This window comes from Podarcis bocagei (genome assembly GCF_964188305.1).
Source record: "Podarcis bocagei genome assembly, chromosome: 4".
Classification (NCBI taxonomy): domain Eukaryota; kingdom Metazoa; phylum Chordata; class Lepidosauria; order Squamata; family Lacertidae; genus Podarcis; species Podarcis bocagei.
In genome coordinates, this window is record NC_138128.1 from 75454901 (window position 1) to 75473947 (window position 19047).

The window sequence follows — 19047 nt, forward strand, 5'->3', positions numbered from 1 at the left end:
TTAAAATAATAAAACAAGCATAACCATTCCAAGAAGTTTGGGAACTACTGTGCTAGACTGATGGTTTCTGGTTGCTGTGAGGCTTATCTACTATATCTTTTGGGAAATGGTTTGTCTGTTTGTTCTCTGTGTATTGGACATCTCTTGAGATTTTGTCACCAAATTTGACGTGGGTTCCCAAGGTGAGAGCAGCAGTTTTCGTTGCTGTTGGGATGCCAGACACCGTTTTGAATGAAGATAGCTGTCTGAAATGTGGCTTTGGTATGACTTTGCCCAATTGCTGGCACAGCAGTTCCAAACTCTGCCAATTTGGATACCCCTGAAGATATTGTCACCTCATTTGTCAGGGCTTTGCCAATTTGGATGGCTCTGAAGGTGTTACCCATTTTGGCTGTATAGTTCCAACCTGCGCCAACTTACCTCTTGAGGTATCATTACCAAACTCAGCATGAAGGTTCCCAAGGTAGAGGAGGTGGTCTGTCTATATTTGGATGCTGGGCACTGTTCCAAATCAAGATGGTGGTCCAAATTAACCCTATTTAAACATTAGTCCTGGGCTTCTATGAAGACTCAAATATACGGCTGGTTGTGTATTTTTAATAATGTTTGTCTGGACCTCACTGAACTGATTGCATGTATATTTTAATATGACTGGAGATGAACAGGATGAAGCAGGAGTAGTGTTGATTTTGAGATCTTGGAAAGCAACTTATGAGATCTAATAGTGTAAGGATTGGCTTAGGTCAGTGTAATGGGTCATTAGGATTATACAGACCACATAATCAGGAACATAAATCCGTACTACAAAATGATGAAGCCTGGGTACCAAATTAATTTTATTTTGTTGATAACAAGTATAATGCATTGTCCCACAAGGCCAATCCTTATGTCCACAAGGCTGTCATATTGTATAAAGTCTTCACATACAGCTTCCCAACCACAAAATATAATTACCAGTCAACAGTAGGTCCTGGTCACTCCACCAATTTTCAGTTGGAAGTGAGGACCTCTTTTGGTCACTTTAAGGCAAGGCTTCACCAGTGAAACATGCAGTGTGTCCTGCAGTTCATCGTTCAGAGAGTCCTTCAGAAGTTTCTCTTCAGTGACATAAATAATCCATCTGTACCACTAAAATGTGTCCATTGATTTGTCCAGGCTGGAACTTGGCATGTTTGCTTAATGTGTTTTGGGTCACTGAATTACATACAGGCTTCTTATAGCAATGAAATGGAGCTGAAAATCTGGCTTAAAGGGCTCTGAAAGAGCTATTGCTGTCTCTTGGGTCAACAAAATACAGCAGAAGCATGCAATCACCATTTATTTGGAATGACATACGGGTGTTAAGGGTATTGTGAAACAAACAAACAAAATCCTTAGGTATAAAAGCTGACAAACCCACGAGACTGTTAGCAATAGGATCAATTTTCTCTCTTCCTTCGTGCCTTTGTGCCTGTGTGTTTGCTTACACTGTAGGGTAAGTTTAGGACAATGTCTACCTGGAGATTTGGCCTTGCCTCTAAATTTCGTAGCCTCTGTGACTGAGCCTCTTTATTATAGCCTTGATGATGCAATACATGTATAGGGATTTTGGTTATAAATGTTGCTGTAAATGCTTTGTGAGCAATTGTTCCTTTGGAAATGTTTTTGGCTTTCAGAGGAACAGCATTAGGGATGAGGATTCTCCAGTGTTCATGATTACATTAAAAAAAGTAGTAATAATCCCAAACTTGCAAAAGCATAGATTAAAAAACCAGAACAGAGGGAGTGCTCTGGATGTACCCTTCTATTTCAATACTCTCAGAAGAGCATTAGCCCAAGATCCAAATAAACAATGGCTGCTGGTAGATGGGTCACTTTTGTGCCCAATGAACTGTATTAATGCTCTTCTCACCCAGGAGCAAACTACAATCACTGTAGAGGGCAGATTATTGCTTGCATTTCCTGTTTTGTGCACTCATGAATGCTTGTAAGTGTCTCTAAGAAACTAGAATTTCAATCCTAGTCACACATCCTTGGCAGTAAGTCTCACTGGATTCAGATAAATTGACTTTAGATTAGACATGCATAGACTCTGGCTGTAAAAACTAAAAAGATCAAAGAGATCTTAATGACAGATCATGAGACATTTGTCTGCCACCTTATATTTCTATACCACAATCCTAAATATTTGCCCTGGCACGCTAGGCTTAGGAAGCTGCCTTATATCAAGTCTGATGAATGGTGGAGCTCAAAGTTTCCCAAATGTGGGTCTCCAGTTGCTTTTGAACTACAATTCTCATCATCCCTGACCATTGGTCCTACTACCTAGGGATGGGAGTTGTAGTCCAAAAACTGGACACCCAAGTTTGAGAAACCCTGCTCTAGCTCCATATTGTCTACACTGGCTGACAGCAGTTGCTTAGAACTTCAAATGGGAATTTCCCCAGCCCTGTCTGTGGTTGCTAAGGATTGAACCCAAGACCTTTTGTGGGTAAAGCAAGTGCTCTAACACTATGCTATGGACTTTCCACACTGGTGAATCAGCCCTACAACATCGCTATGGAACTAGACTTTCTGAATTTTAACTGGAATCGTAGATGGCATACTTCCCCTTAAGCATTTTTGTTCTTGCTCAGCAGTTCTCATGGCTGTGCTATTCAAATGTAACTTGTAAATCAAATGCAGGGGTTATGAAATCAGGTGGATTGCCTTTTGTCTCAGCCACGGGCAGTTCATAGGTAGATGTGAATTATATGAGTTATGACTGAACTGACTACAGCAGCTTGGAGCATAATGTGAACAAGGTGTAAAATATACCAGCGCTGGGCTTAACTATAAATATTATTAGAGTATGATTAGCATGCATGGACTTCACTCTCAATAAAAGACCAAGCAAGACGAAAACAGAGGTGAGAATTCCAAGCAGACATGCTCTCAAGTCCTGTTACCTGCACTGCTCTGTGTAATGTCTGCTTCTTCCACCTGTATGGTTAGGGCATATCAGACACGTATGAAACCTGCCACCGGCGCAGCAGTAGTAGCACAGCTTCAGACACAGTCTCAATGGGACTTTGCTCCATGGAATTTGTAACATAAGCTGAGTTACAATAAATTCTCAAACGGGTAGGATCAGGATTTTGAAACATATTTGTGTCCTGAACCATGGGCTACCTGGCAGCAAGTCCTGCTGGAGTGCATGATCCTATGGCAGATGTTAGTGTGCAGTCCGTATCCAGAGTCCAGTCAGGCCAGGTTTCCTCCTCTGCAGCCAATCAGGTCAGTGCACCTGAAGGTCAGTCCCAAAGAGCTCCCTGGAAAATCCAAGCTGTGGGCCAACCAACAGGGGAAGTTGAGCATGCTGATTACAACATCTGGGCTTGATGAGACATGTGACCATCACCTGTTCTGAGCCTACTCCAGCTGAGGAATCATGCCCCTCCTCCCAGAGCCATGGATGCATGGGTGCAACCTGGTAAGGGGAAGGCTGAATCTTGTTGGCAGTCCAGAAATTATACTGATTTCTGACACCAAAATCCAGGCATATGAATACTTCCACAGGGCTCCTTCACTGGGTTTTACCCTTCTTTAATTACAACCTAATCCCCTTCCTTTCTTATTTTTTATGTATCAAAGAATTCATAGAGTTTGGCAACACTCATCCTTGCACAGTGTGAAATGTTTTCTTGGGGCTGTAGAGCCCTATGTAAAATATTGTCCAAAATACCGACAAGTTATTTGAGAAGTCCTTTTTTAGAGCTTTTCAAAATAACTGTCATTTTTGTCTCTTCCCCCAAGGGCTGTACCATTGCTCCTGTGGTGCCAAGAAAACACTCCTTGAAAGGCATAGAGTAGTGAAAAATAATACCAATAAAATGTTGAGGAACTCTGGAAAAACATATCTGAAATACCGTTTCTGTAAAATGTGTTTTACCTCAAATATATTATGGTGTGGCAGAGTATAAAATGTTGTATTGAAATTCATTTGGCATCATCTAAACAGCTCAATTGCACATTATAACAGTTCTGTTCCACTTTCATGATTTTAACATCTTTACGCCATGACACGCCACCATAATGATACGCCATATTTTCTATATACCTTCCTCCCCAAAGTTGAGTTCTTAAACATTTTCTAAGTACTTTTCTCTCCTTGTAGTATAAAGTGTCACTGATGTCGTATGAATCTAACTTCCTTGGAAGAGGCAAAGAAGGAGGATCAATCTTTCGCGTGCAATGAGAGAATTACTACTGTATAGCCTTTTCAGAATCACAGGCAATGAATCTGAAAGAACATTTTTCATGCTCCTGAGATTAGAAATGAACAAGTGAGACCTGCAATAATATGTTTTGGGATGAAGTTCTCCTGTTTAGGGTCTCAGCCATGTCCCTTTCCTGGATACTACAGTCTCTCTCATCTGGGAGACTCAAGCTTTGACAAGTCTCTAGGGCAGCAGTATTCTGCAGTGAAGGGAAAACCTTTATGGCAGAGGTTTTAAAACCTTTTGAGTCCATGTCTCCCTTGACCAACTACATACATTCTGTAGCTCCCCTGTAGGATTTTCTATCTTTTCTTCCTTCATGAACTTCTCCATCTATGTCATGCCCCACACTGTTTTGGAAGGTCGCCCAACTTTCAGGAGCAGTTTTTTGGGCTGCATGGCTGGATAGGGGGAAGCGGGCACCCTATTTTGCATTAATAGATGAGTCCTCTGCCAGTGCAAACAGCAGTACAGTGGTACTTCGGTTTTCGAACGCCGAAAATCCGGAAGTAATTGCTTCCGTTTTCAAACGCGCCTCAGAAGTTGAACGGCTTCCGCTGCGTCTTTTCCAATTTTTCCAATTGAACTTGCAGATAGCACTTTGCGCCTCAGTTTCCGAACGTTTCGGCAGTTGAACAGTCTTCCGGAACGGATTATGTGTGAGAACCGAAGTACCACTGTATCTGTGACCAACCCTACCCAAAGACATACTTCCTCCCTCAACCACGCATACCCCTTGAGGACAATTTCCCTCATTATACAAATTATACAAGCTTAGTCTGTCAACTAAAATGGTTAATCCCACTATCAATGATTTGATGAGGCAACAGCCTTCATTATATGAACTGCAACCCCGGCTAGGTTGGGCAGCCCCTTACTGACTTGCACAGTCAAGAGCAGTAGCATTCCCCTGCCCCCTTACACTCTAAAAAAGGCAATGGGGAAAGAGAGAGAGAGAGAAGGCAAGGGGAGGGAGTCACAAGCAAATACATTACCTCATATTTGGCCCCCCTAATGGGTTTCCCATAAGCCCACCCCCATCCCACCTGTATCTTCTGCACATTCCCTCACATATATCTATTCACACACCCTCCCCAAAGCTCCAAATTCCCCCCTCAAAATTTGGCCCATAACTTTAGGACTACATGTAGCTTCCCCGTTTGTTACCCCATCCCCATTCACCTGCACCCAGCTCTGGTATTCTGTTTCCAGGTCGAGGGGTGATGGCAAGAGCGCATGTGTCAATGGAAGTGGGATGCAAGTTCTGTGGGCCCAGGTTTTATAGGGCTATTTAGGCAGTTGGACTGAGGTTTCCAGTGCAAGTACAATCTGTTCAGTATTGTCAATGAGGCAGCATTTTTAATGCTTAAAATACAGAATGTTAATTTTTATAGGACATATTGGTCTTCCAGCAATAGGATCACTGGTGAATAATGGAAAAGCTAGTACAGATGAAGATTGGACCCTGCGGGGAAATGCATATTAATTGACTCTTACAGAATTTATGCATTGTCAAAAAGTTGCTTAGAGGAGATAACTAAATCTTACATGGAGCCTTGATAAACCCTCAACATTTCAGAGTTGTTTTCACTGAACAAGAACTCTGGATTCACCAAGAATTTGCCAAGAGCTTTGGCAAAATATATTCAAAAGAACATCTCACAGCTCTGGTAAATACTTCCAGAAGGGTAAAAAAAATCCCTTGCATAGATATGACTGCCTAAGTAGCAGTGTGGCATCCTTGCATTGACTGCAGAATTAGGTGAGATCATCCATGCCATTCATTTGGAAGGCAAAGTCAGTATACCATAGGGCTTGGAGCAGACCTGGGAAAAGGTACTATCTGCAATATATATATAAAAAAACATCTTGACTAAACTAACTAGTGATAGCAGTGTAAATCTAGTCAGAAGTCAATCTGTGCCGAGTTCAGCATGTGGCATCAACCACTTACTCAACTGATCCAGTCCACAGCAACGTCAGTAAAACTCTGCATAGGTTGACTAAAAACTGTAGTTGCCATGAGCTGAAATTATACTTGTCCGTTTTGGTCTATTCATCCTGATTTGCTTGCACAGTGTTCATGCAGGTTAGACTATATCCAGTCTTTTTTATCATTCATTCTGGGTTTTTTGCAGGAAAGTTATACAACAATGAACATCCTGATTTGCTTATGTGGTGTTTACACATTTCCCTGTTAATTTATCATTCCACACATTTCAGATCTAACGGCAAAAAGTCCGGGGGGGGGGGGTTCGGGCTAGGACAATAGAGTTGTTTAAATCAGTTGAGTTGCACAAACCTAAAATTCTAGTATGCACTTCAATCCTTCCCACAGAATACTGGAGTCTGGAGGCAACCTTTGTGTATGTTTACAATTACATAATAGACCGAAAAAATGCATGAGTGACTGCATCTCCCACAGTGGACCCCCTCCATTACTTTTGTCTGTCGTATTGTTTCAACAACATCCTCTCAATATAGAACTGAATCAAGACAGGATTGAATCCTGCATTTTCTTACATGCTGTTTACATGCTATAGACCAAAATTATAGATTTAGATAAGTCAAGTCCTCTCTGCATTGCAGATGTAACACCAGTTGTGCTTTGCTCTAGGGTCTGAGGATTGTTTTTAAAAAAGTGAAAAAGCTGTCTAAGCTTGTATCCATCACTGCAGCTAAGTGACTTTGCATATTTGCCTACAGTGATTGTCTTCTGATTAGGTAAAAAAGAATGTATACTGTGGAACAGTAAAATCTGGGGTTTGCTGCATGTAATAATAAAAAACAAATACACTTATAATGAAGCTATCTTTTAAGAATTTAAGGATTTTATTTTCTGAGCAGCCTGCCCAATCATATTGTAAGCTCATATTTACCAGGGTGGTTTAAGAATGTAGTCTTTTATTCTCTTTCTGAACCAAGGCAAAGTTCCATCTAGGCTAGGACTCCGTTTTCAACAGTAGCCAACCAGCTGCTGTTGTGTAGTGCCCAAAGTAGATGATAGCTTTCCTCTATGGACAGTTATATGTTTTAAAAGTATGTGTGCTCAGGGTTAGGCATGAATCTTTAGGCATCAGAGCCAGCCCTACCATTGGGCAGAGTTCAGGAGACACTTCAGGTGGCAGATGCTCTGGAGGAGGGAGTAGCTGTGTTGCAGGACTGGGCCTGTAGCTTCTCCTGCTATTACTAAGGTAGCCTACTGTCCTCAGATATGGTGGAGTTAATGGCAGAATGAATCCAACACAATCTTGGCTACAGCTGCACCATGTTGATTCCCCCATTGACATAGCCCACCCCCTTTAAGTAACAAACAGCAATGCATGCCATTGGGAAGCAAGATCAGCAGCACAGCCTTGCCTGCACTGTTCAGTTGGCTGCTCCTGATTGAAGTAATTCTCAACTGCCAGGCTGATTGGCTTCTGTTCACTTGTGAGACAGGGTATGTGTGTCCATTTCCACAGGTCAGGAAGGGTGGAGTTTGAATAAGAGTCATTGCTTCAGTAATGAAGCATCTTAACTTTGGACCTTGTATAGGAACTGGAGGCTCCCTCCATTCCTGCTCTCAGTTAGGCCCTGATCTGAGCAGGTGTTTGCATGTACTTACCTTCTCTCCTCCCAAGCTGCCCCATATGCAGCTAGCCAGGAACTTCAGTGGTGGCTCTGTAGTTTCTACCTGCCTTGTCATCTCCTCTGTTCCTATGACTGCAGGAGTTGGGAAGCAGCTGTGTGTCTGAGAGATGCAAGTGCTGGCCAAGAACTGAAGCATTTGGTGTAGGCACTCCAGTCCTGGGGCAGAGATGTCCCAGTCCCATGACTCTTCTGTGTTACTGGCAGTATGGAGATCTGCTGGAGAGTCCTGCACCTCTTGCTCCTTTTCTGAGCAGGGCTGACCCCTAGGAGACAGCACTCTGTCCTTCACTTCATGCAGTAAAGTGCCTTGCACTGGCCTTATGTGCACATTCAGAGTCAGGATGCCATTGCCTGGGAGCAACAACAGGGGAGGGCGGTTGCTTTTCCAGCACTGTCTGTTGGTTTACTGGGCATGTATGTTTGACCATTGTGGAAAGCTCTCTAAATGGGACTCTGAAGAGCCACTGCCTGTCAGCATAGGGCATCCTTCCCTAACCTGGTGTCCTCCAGATGTTCTGCGCTATAGCTCTCAGTAGCGCCAGCTGCACTATACAAAAATTAGGTGACAGGAGTGAAAAATAACAAATGAAAGCAAGTGTGTATATGTCTGTAATAAAACTATTTCATCTAGAATTTAATTAGTTCAACCATTAGTTCTAATTTGTCATTAGAGCTTGTTGTGGTCAGAATTTCTGTAGATGTCACACAAAAGCTTATATATTTTTCGGTGTAGTGAGGCCATCCAGGATTCTCTGTCTTGGAATAAAAAGCCTTTGGTGGTGGTGATTTTTTAAAGTCTTGTGGTGGTTTCCAAAACTGAGAATCACCACCACAGCACTAACTTATTTTAGCATTTGGGTCACCTGGGCATATTTTTCTAAACAATGCATAAACTACTAGAAAGTGTTCCATTCTGCATGTTTCAAACAAGCTATGAGAGATGTTTGCGCAAACAAGTTCTTGCTAGACTTGGTTGTTCTAGAAACCAGATTTACTTCCAGTTTTACTTCTAGTATAGCCAGCACAAGCTATACTAGAGCTTTCCAAACTGTGTGTCGTGACACGGTAGTGTGTAGGTGTGTCATGGAAATGCTCCCCGTGCTCTTCACGGGGCAGGAAAGGGGCTAGTTTAAATTCTGGTTTCCTAGTAAAACTGAGTTACTGTGTTGCGAAATGATGCACGTCTAAAAAGTGTCTCACCAACATGAAAAGTTTGGAAAGCTCTGAGTTATACTGTTTTGTCTTTTGGTATTCATAAATCAAACTAAGAACAGGAGAAACACAGGGCAATTGTAGTCAAACCCAATTCCTTGTTAGCTCAGAATTCAGCACATACAATCTTTATGAGCAATCACTCTTTCAATATAAAGTTATATTCATCTTTAAAAACAATTTGAATAAATGCAGTCTGTTTCTATGCAAATAGGGGCGAGTGTTTGGTAATGCACAACTCAAAATGTGCGGATAAATAAATGATTAGAGGCAGACCTACACAGACATTCTCATCATACAGGCCTGGCATTTGAATTCTAACTTGAAAATGTAGGGAGCTTTCTTGGAAAATGCAAGTGTCTTTTAATCCCAGGAAAAAAGAGTTGGGTCACTTAACTGACTATATCAAATAACATGCAATTAATATGAAGCAATAAGGTGCATAACTAAAATATGTGTTTGCAAAGTCAGGCTTTGGAACACTTGCTATGGTCTGAGAGAGACAAATGAGGTATCAGATTAAATCAAAGTGTCTAGCTGATGAACTATGGGTGGTATTCAACAAATTTTTACTTAAGAGTAGACCAAATGACATTAATGAAAATGACTAAGTGAGGTCTAGCAATTTCATTTGGTTTATTCTGAGTAAAAGTTGAATACCACCCCATGTTTTTGCAAAATTTACCCCAAAATTAGAGCAATGGGTGGGACAGGTGAAAGAAAGTGGCAAATGCCAGCAGAGTTTTTCATTGCCAATTTTTATTGGTTGTAAGCGGTCTAACTTCAGTTGAGGCCTAACCTCAACAACTAAAGATTTATGGAATGCTAATGGACACTTTCAGCTGCTCAGATGTCAAAACAACAACAGCAGCACACACGCCTTAGTGGCAGATAAGGCTGTGTGCTTTTGGTACAGAGATATAGCAGAGAAGAGAGCAGATTGTTGAAGTGTTAGTCAGCTATTAAACAGAAGTGGACAACATGATTAGGCAGCACTGGTCACCTGACCTCCAGCTGTTGACATGGTCCCAATTTCTCTGGAGAATTGCGAGAGATCATTTGCACACACGTAACTCTAATATGTATCCTAATGAATTATTAGGATAATGTGGTGAAATCAGCCTCCTTTTACAAGTCTCATAGGTTACTTTGTAACATTTGTTTTTAATAATCACAAACCATTCTGTGATAGCAACACTGCATTGTGTAAGCCATGCATAACTGTCACAAATATAACATCCAAGAAAATCAGGAATGATCAGTGCAAAATATGGGGGTAAAACAGTCTGGCTGTACACATTCAGTTATATAATTATATGCTTCACAAAAACTAGTTAAATAGGCTGAAATAATAGCTCACGTTCTTGAATTCTTCACATTTTTCTTACATGTGCATTCATTGTGGAAGTGGGGACAATATGCCACCTACATTAGGTCCAGGTGGAAGTCTGGTATTCTGTCACAGGTGTATGACATCTTTAAAGTTCATGCATAAGAATAATGTCATGTTCCTTTTCACAGACCCCAGAAGAACTTGAAGATGTCTCTGATCTTGAAGACGATCATGATGCACACAGCCGCACCAGTACTCAAACTGAAGGGAAAACAGACAGGGTATGTACCAAAGCCATTTTATTCAAAAATAGTTGATCAAACTGCCTGTATTGTTTGTCCTTTAAGGAGTCTTATCATGAATAATGCCAAAATATTAACTCCTTTCTCCAGTAGATTTCTGGAAAAAGCATATGAAATCCAGAGTGAAATTAGTTATGAACTGAATGAGAAAAGGCTGAAGTTCTCAATGCTGGTGTGTGTGTGTTCAATTTGCTTGTGAAATGCCCACTCAAAATTGGAAGGTGCTCATTCCTTGAAGGGCTGATTGTTATTACTGAGCGTTCATATTCTTGTATGTTGTTCAAATACAAAAGGAAATTAGTTTTAAACAGTTTGGCTAGTGCTGCTTTGTTGTAGTTCTCTCCTTGGCAGCCTGGCTCTTATGGAGACTCTTCACACTCCCAGAATTTAAGCTAACCTACATTGCTCAGATAACTAGGCAATGTGAAATCTCCCATGAAGGGAGTACACTTGTATTTGTGAATCTGACAGATACTGTAGTGTCATATTCAGTTTTAATGGAACATGAAATATAAAATTTCATTGGGAACTATTTTACTGTGAAAAGTAAAAGGTAGCATTTCCACTTCTCTCCATCACAGCTTGGGAGTGGGAGTGGGGAAGACAACCTTTGGAGAGCAAATGGTGAGATTTCCAACCTTTCCAATCATAATTCTGAGCAGAGAGGTGGTAGCACAATCTTTTACACTTCACAGAAAGATATGTGAAAGGTAAAAAGCAGAATTTCCAGGACTGCCCCCTCTCAGCTTTAGGGTAGGTATGGTGCAGAATACAAAATCCAAAGAATCTAGAAAACACTTTATCTTCCAATCTCACTGCTGAGATCAGGAGATAAAGCTGTGGGGGCTGGTGGGCCACTTCCTGAATCTTGCTGGGCTGAATGTGGCCCACAGGTTAGTCATCCCTTTTATGTAATTTATATCTTGATCTCCCTGACATCAAGTGATACAAGATGGGATAGAAATATTTGAATAAATAAAGCATGCACCCACTACCTTGCCCGCAGCTATAGATGTAAAGCAGCTGTTTCAGAAAAAGAGAGTCCAAGTGGTGTAGTTCCAGATGCTCCTTCTTGCAGCTTGATTTCCTCTGGGTTTGCAGTCCCATTGTGAACAAAAATAGAGTTTTCTGAGCGCTAAAAGCAAGAAACAAGCACCCTCCCTTGTTCCTTGCATGCTGCTTCTGTTAAGACCTTATCAGTTCCAGTTCCCTACATCAGAGAGACCCACCATTCCAGGAAGACAATCAGAAGAATGACAGCTGAATGTCAGGGTTTGCCAAACAATTTGTCTCTAGTTGAATTGTTTATCCTGTTTACAATAAGCCAAGGTTTTCTGCATCCTGGAAAAATCTCTCTCTCTCTCTCTCTCTCTCTCTCTCTCTCTCTGACACACACACACACACGTCTAAACTTGTGTACACCACAATTCCTTTTATTTTAAATAGTCTCTGGGGACATCATTTTAATAATATTAACTCCTGTTATTATGGGATACACCTTAGTTAATATACAAGAGATAACAGTTTGCTACCCTATCATTCATTAAATTTTCAGAAACTGAAACAAAACAGTAGGAACAGTACCAGTCAAAGTAGCAAACCCCCTTTTGGCTTTTAAGTTGCAGTGCCTTTCTAGCAATAAAACGACAGTCTTCTCAGATTGCAGTAGCAACTTTATAGAACCCAGCCAGCCATAATCTGAGATATATATGCTCTCCTAGGAGCCTGTACGTACCATCTTGAGAATTACCACTCATTGGGATTAGCTCACCTGCTGCTGCACAAGTACAATTTTCTCTGTGCAAGGAATGACATAAAGTTGGATAAACATCCAAACTGGCCAGATGGCTGCTGAACAGATGCCAAATGGGTGATGCCCTTTTGCACTATGCTTTGGCAGCTGCCCAAAGCACCTGTCCTGATCAACAGCTGTCTTCTACACAGTCTCCAGGAGCAAAGTCTTCTTCTGCCCAGGTGAAAGAGCGTTCAGAGCGTTCATTGCTTCCACAATGGTGTCCAATAGTAACAGAATGTTGGCAACTTCCATGCAGTCTCTGTATAGAATGAATGCAGATAATCAGGGCATAAGTGATTATACCTACTCTTTCTTCAATTCATTATGTTAGACTTTGGAAAAATATGTATCAATATTCTAAAGGAACAGTGCAAATATTTAAAATCAGTTAATTCCCCAGGGTTTAACTGTGACTTTCCAGTGTTCTTAAAACACACTGTGTGAAATGATGTGACGGATAGGTGGCTTCCCATGAAGCAAGACACAGTGATAACAGTAATAACTTTTACTGAACTAAAAGAACTGGACAACTGGGGCAAAGCAGCTGCTTATATACTTTTCTGAAGGCCTGGGCCACTCCCACTCTCAATGTGTCTAAACTCCAAGCTTCGAATCATAAAGAGTTTAAGGGCCAATGGCTATAGCCCAAATCTTGAAACATTCTGTGATTGGATATGTATTGGGCTAAGAATCCTTAGTTCAGACTCAAGCTCAGGCAAACACAGGCCACTGAATACATAACACAATGATTCCTAAACTAAACACTTGGCAATTAAGATACCACTGCTGCCCAATTTAGTCTGAATTGTGCCTTAAAACTATTACCTTTGGAGTTTGAGATAAATAAGGGATTTCCTTAAAATAGTTTCCATGCGGAATAATTGTTGGTGTAATTTGGAAAAATGGGTGAAATTGCAGGAAGGGATGCTGACAAGATTTGTTCATTAATTGAATTTATATCCCACTCTTCCTCAAAGGAGCCCAAGGTGGTAAACCTAATTCTCCTCCTGCTTCCCCATTTTATGCTCATAACCACATTGTGAGGTAGTTTCGGCTGAGAGTGACTATGGTTTCAGATTTGGGTTTCAGTCCGGAGGCTGAGAATTTGCCTAGGAAAAGGTCTGCTGCTTCTCTTCCTGCTGCCAACTGTCTGTATATGGTACTCACTGCCTACTGTTATTGCTGAATGATGCCATGCCACTCCCATTAGGACTGCATCATTCATTGTACATGTGTGCTCAAGCTCCCATATGGAAAAGTCTGTTGGTGGGGAAAATACAAATTGTGGTGCAAACATGGTAATAGTGGCACAGGAACGTAACAGCAGCCCTCCTGGGTCAAGCCACTGGCCCATCTAGTTCAGTTGTTCCCTCAGGAGTCTGATGGCTGATGCTGATGGAATAACCCACAAGCAAGGCCTAATGCCTACGCCAGTGAAGGTAGAACATAGCCATCCTTGTCCTCCATTAATTTGTATTTAAAAATTGCCCTTCAATTTTATATAATTTAAATTTGATATTTTATTTATTAAATTTGTCTTTTTAAGTGATCCAAGCTGGTGGCCATCACTGACTCCCATTGAAGTAAATTTCATAGTTTACTATGCATTAGGATGGGTTGCAGGGGATAGATAACAGTGATTCTTGAACTGTGCATTAAATGGTAAACGGGGAAGCTTGGTGGTTTTTAGACAATGGTGCGGTGGTGGCTGGTTTCAAGTTCAAGAGACAATAGAAGTCATTCCAGAAAACACATTCAAACATTTACAGTACAGTAACACGGGTGGCGCTGTGGTCTAAACCACAGAGCCTAGGGCTTGCCGATCTGAAGGTGTGATTCGAATCCCCGTGATGGGGTGAGCTCCTGCTGCTCCTGCCAACCTAGCAGTTCAAAAGCACGTCAAAGTGCAAGTAGATAAACAGGAACTGCTCCGGTGGGAAGGTAAACAGCGTTTCATTGCAATGCTCTGGTTTGCCAGAAGCGGCTTTTTTTCATGACCCGGAAGCTGTACGCTGGCTCCCTCGGCCAATAAAGCGAGATGAGCGCCGCAACCCCAGTCGTCCACGACTGGACCTAATGGTCAGGGGTCCCTTTACCTTTACAAACAATAAAGTAAGCATGCATAACTATATATATAAAATAAAACTGAGCCATTTTCAAGTTACAATGGTCTTAACTTGTGCATTTCTCTTCACCACTCAACCTTCTACTTTGAAGTTATGGTATGGAATGGTATTAGCTGATCAAGCACCTAAGATATTTAATGTAGTGAAGTGATCTCATAGTATACTGGACCTTATTGTGACACTAAGCCCAGCAGTGTATCCAAAACTCCTGAATGGGATTAAGAGCCTAATTTAAATGGATAAGCAGATGCATAGGTGAGAAGGCAAAGGGTTTGTATTTTTGTTTTGACAGTGAGAACCAAACAGATATTTTATATTTTACATATAAAATTGGATTCACAGACAAGCTGTTTGTGTAACTTTGAGAACTCTTGTAGTGATATGATTGTTATGCAGAAGATGCCTGACATGATTTCACAGTAGCTCCTGCTTGCCCTTCAACCTCCTTGCCTCCATATCTTTTCGCTTATGAAAATGCATTTGCAGATGCATTGCAGTCTCCAAACAGCTCTGCTACACTTGAATTTAACAGGCTTCTTTGACCCCACATGCTCCCTGCACCAGAATCATGATTTATTTTATATGTCCTTTTGGAGAAGGGCTATTTGAGAGGGATTTTCTTTTGTTCACTTTTGTGTTCAGTAATATTTAAAAATAAATCCACAGTGGAAATAGTTTAGCAAGGCTGAGTGGGTTCTGGATAAGGAAACTGAAGTGAGAAGCCAGCAAAATATATTTTTTTTAAAAAAAAACAATTTCCCATAATTGTTTTTGCTATTTTAAAAATTGTTTAAATCAAGTTGTCCCAACATTCTGAGTTGGGATAATAGACTTTCATTCCGGCTGAGCTGGGCTTGGGGCTTATGCCAGTGTAGACCCACCTGAGCTTGGGGATCCATTGGATCCTGGCAGATCTTGGGATTGAATTACCCCCTCAGTGGGTACAGGATTGCAGCCTGAATAATAGTAGTAGTAGTAGTAGTAGTAGTAGTAGTAGTAGTTTTTAGGTTTCCCCAGCTACTCTGGGCAGCTCCCAACAGAGGACTAAAAACAGAATAAAACATCAAACATTAAAAACTTCCCTAAACAGTGATGCCTTCAGATGTCTTTTAAAATTTGGATAGTCGGATAGTTGTTTATTTCCTTGACATCTGATGGGAGGGTGTTCCACAGGACGGGTGCCACTACCAAGAAGGCCCTCTGCTTGGTTCCCTGTAACCTCACATCTTGCAGTGTGGGAACCACCAGAAGGCCCTTGGTGCTGGACCTCAGTGAATATCCTCCTCCTGTTGTTCTCTTGAATGAGGAACAATACTTCTATAAGGCTCCACAGCCTCAGGGTGGACTGATGTCAGATTAATCTGATTATGTATTTAAAATTCAGTCTAAGTTCACAGCATGTTGGTTGGCATACATAAAAATATTCAGGAATTTGTTTTTCAGTGAAGCGAAATTACTATAATGTTAATTAACCATCTGTTATGCATATCCTTAATGTATCACACAAAATCTAAACTTATTTTACTTTCCTGTAATCTGAATGGATTTTATAATCAGGATGAAGAGTGAGAAGTTGTCCAATTTCTAACACAATAGCAGCCAGAAAATGTCTGCCTGAAAGTATGTCACTTTAAAATGGATTCTGAAAAATTATTTAGGCATTATTCCTCTAAGCAAGGAGTAGCAATTATTTTAGGTGCACATACAATACATGCAGCTGTTAAGAGGGCAGTCACCTGAGCTCTAACAATGCATTGGTGAACTGATGCTCCTGCCTTTGAAGAGGCAAAATTTCCATATGGGAGGAAAACAGTGAAGCAGTCTGGTCTGGAATGTGATGGGTATCTTTTTCAGGAAAGTGGCTGGCAGCATGTGGGCATGATGGGGTGTCTTTTAGTCTTTTTGTCAGATGAGCAGGAGCTGCAGTAGGGTACACAGACCACATTCTCTCTCCTAAAGATGGACAACATTAACATGAAGTACACGCTACAGTCAGTCTTCTGGCAGGCAGCATCAGTATTAGGCAGAGGTGATGTCAAATGGGAATGTGCTGCCCCACATTTCCACCATGTGCCAGAATGCCCTCCCTCGTGGAACTTGACAAGAGGGGTGGCCAAAAGAAGGTTTTGCCACTTACCTTTTCGCTCAAGGGGAAAGAAAGATGAATAGCAACTCTATGTGCTGGAAGTGAGGGGACAGGCAGGGTGCCTCCTCTTGTGCTTATTCACACTGCCTGATGGGTGGGCCGGCTCTGGCATTAGGTCACAATGGAGAAACTCTCCTTTTCAGCCTCACTCCTTCAGGCAAGTGGCATCAGAAGGTGGTCACAATGGCTAGCCACTCATCTTCAGGCAGGTGGCATCATAAGGTCACCAGAATGGCCAACTTGTCTCCTTCAGGCAGAGAGACCCTTGGTGTTGCTGATAATATCAGAAGAGAGCTTTGCTCTTCCATTATGCTGTAGTAGTTGGCCATTGTGACCTCCTCCTGATGCCACCTACTGGAAGGAGAGAGACTGGCAACTGTGTTGATAACACAGTGCAGAGTAACAACCTACCTGAAAAAGACAGGTTGGCCATTATAGCTCTATTTAGCCATTGCTATTTATTGTAACACACCCACTTTGTGGCAGTTTATGAAGCTGAAATCTATTGCTTTAAAGGGGACCTACTGCCACTGGGAACGCGGGTGGCGCTGTGAGTTAAACCACAGAGCCTAGGGCTTGCAGATCAGAAGATCGGCGGTTCGAATCCCTGCAATGGGGTGAGCTCCCATTGCTCGGTCCTGCTCCTGCCAACCTAGCAGTTCGAAAGCACATCATACATGCTAGTAGATAAATAGGTACCACTCTGGCGGGAAGGTAAACGGCGTTTCCGTGCACTGCTCTGGTTCGCCAGAAGCGGCTTAGTCATGCTGGCCATATGACCCGGAAGCTGTACGCCGGGCTCCCTCGGCCAATAAAGAAAGATGAGCGCTGCAACCCCAGAGTCAGCCACGACTGGACCTAATGGTCAGGGGTCCCTTTACCTTTACTGCCACCTACCCAAATATGTGAGAGATCCACACAAGTGCAACACCCCAAGTTAAGTGAAGAACAATCTGTTTCCCTTCGCTTTCCTGTGGAATATACCCCCACTTCACCTATTATAATAGAGTGGTACCTCTGGTTACAAACTTAATTCGTTCTGGAGGTCCGTTCTTAACCTGAAGTACCACTTTAGCTAATGGGGCCTTCTGCTGCCGCTGCCACATGATTTCTGTTCTCATCCTGAGGCAAAGTTCTTAACCCGAGGTACTACTTCTGGGTTAGCAGAGTCTGTAACCCAAAGTGTTTGTAACCTGAGGTGTTTGCAACCCGAGGTACCACTGTACTTACTTGTTGGTGTGTGTCACACCAGAATCCATGGCTTTTGCTCTAAACAGTGGCACTACCTGGTATCATTTAGTAATGCAAAACATGTCATTGATTGGGAGTACAGCAAAAAGGTGATTGATTGAGTAGTACAGCAGATGCTTTCGATGCAAAAAGTCCCAGTTTTAGGTCCTGGCATCTCCAGGCAGAACTGGGGAAAGTCTCCTGTCTCAAATGCTGGAGAGCTACAATCAATCAGTGAAGATAATATTGCACAAGATGGACAAATGGTCTGAGACAGTATCAGAAGGCTATTTCTATGTGACTTAAGTTTCTCTGGCCGGTAAGCAAACAGCAAACTGCTGTAGAGGCAGTGACACTAGCAACACAATATTATTACATCATGCATTTTTCATTATTAAAAGGCAGCAAGGAAAAGAGGAGGAGCCTTTCAAGCATGTAAAGTAAGATAGAGAACTGCATTTCTGGTTTGAATTTTAAAATTTAGTTGAATGCAGCCATGAGTCAGCTTTGGTTTCTGTTTCAGCTGAATACTTTTAAATATTGTTCCCCTTAAATATGAAAAGTCCTTAACCATCAGAGAATATTCCCACAGAGATCCATGCCTACAGGCTGATTATTTTGTATGATTTATGAGCAGCATAGCACTGTGCTACTAAGGAAGATAGAATGAATGACCTAGAGAAACTTGCTTCTAAATATGTCCTCTGTTAAGATTTGGAATGTTTCACTACCCTATAAGGGTCCCCCAATGTATGGGATAATCAATATTTTCTCATGCAGTTGGATGGAATTCTAAAACTGAAGGGAGGCTATATTTGCTTCTCCACGATCTGCAAGGATTAAAATAATTTTTCCAATGTAACTAGAATTTAGTTACAGTTCAGTCTAAACGTGTTTTCTGTTTCAATCCACATAAGCTGTCCTCTCATTCTGAAAATGACAAGCACAGTAGGAAAAGGGTTGTTTTCAGTTGTGTTATTCTTACACATTTCTTTTTGTTCTCTTTAGTTTTTAAAAAATGTTCCTTGTGAT

At 41.7% G+C, this 19047-nt stretch overlaps 2 protein-coding genes across 13 annotated transcripts in view; one reads left to right on the plus strand and one right to left on the minus strand.

The window, feature by feature from the left end:
* CTNNA3 (catenin alpha 3) overlaps nucleotides 1–19047 on the plus strand; it is a 559480-nt gene that overhangs the window by 499172 nt on the left and 41261 nt on the right. For all 5 annotated transcript variants that reach the window (XM_081190844.1, XM_081190843.1, XM_081190842.1 and 2 more), the window contains one exon: nucleotides 10605–10697. In XM_081190844.1, the coding sequence (XP_081046970.1) occupies nucleotides 10605–10697 (93 nt within the window). The remainder of the gene's footprint in view (nucleotides 1–10604; nucleotides 10698–19047) is intronic.
* The window catches only part of LOC308585315 (uncharacterized protein), a 472994-nt gene continuing 463108 nt past the window's right edge, over nucleotides 9162–19047 (minus strand). For all 8 annotated transcript variants that reach the window (XR_014007225.1, XR_014007226.1, XR_014007227.1 and 5 more), the window contains 3 exons: nucleotides 12490–12772; nucleotides 11714–11928; nucleotides 9162–10677 (listed from right to left, as the gene is read on the minus strand). The gene's annotated coding sequence lies outside the window, so the exon portion shown is untranslated. The remainder of the gene's footprint in view (nucleotides 10678–11713; nucleotides 11929–12489; nucleotides 12773–19047) is intronic.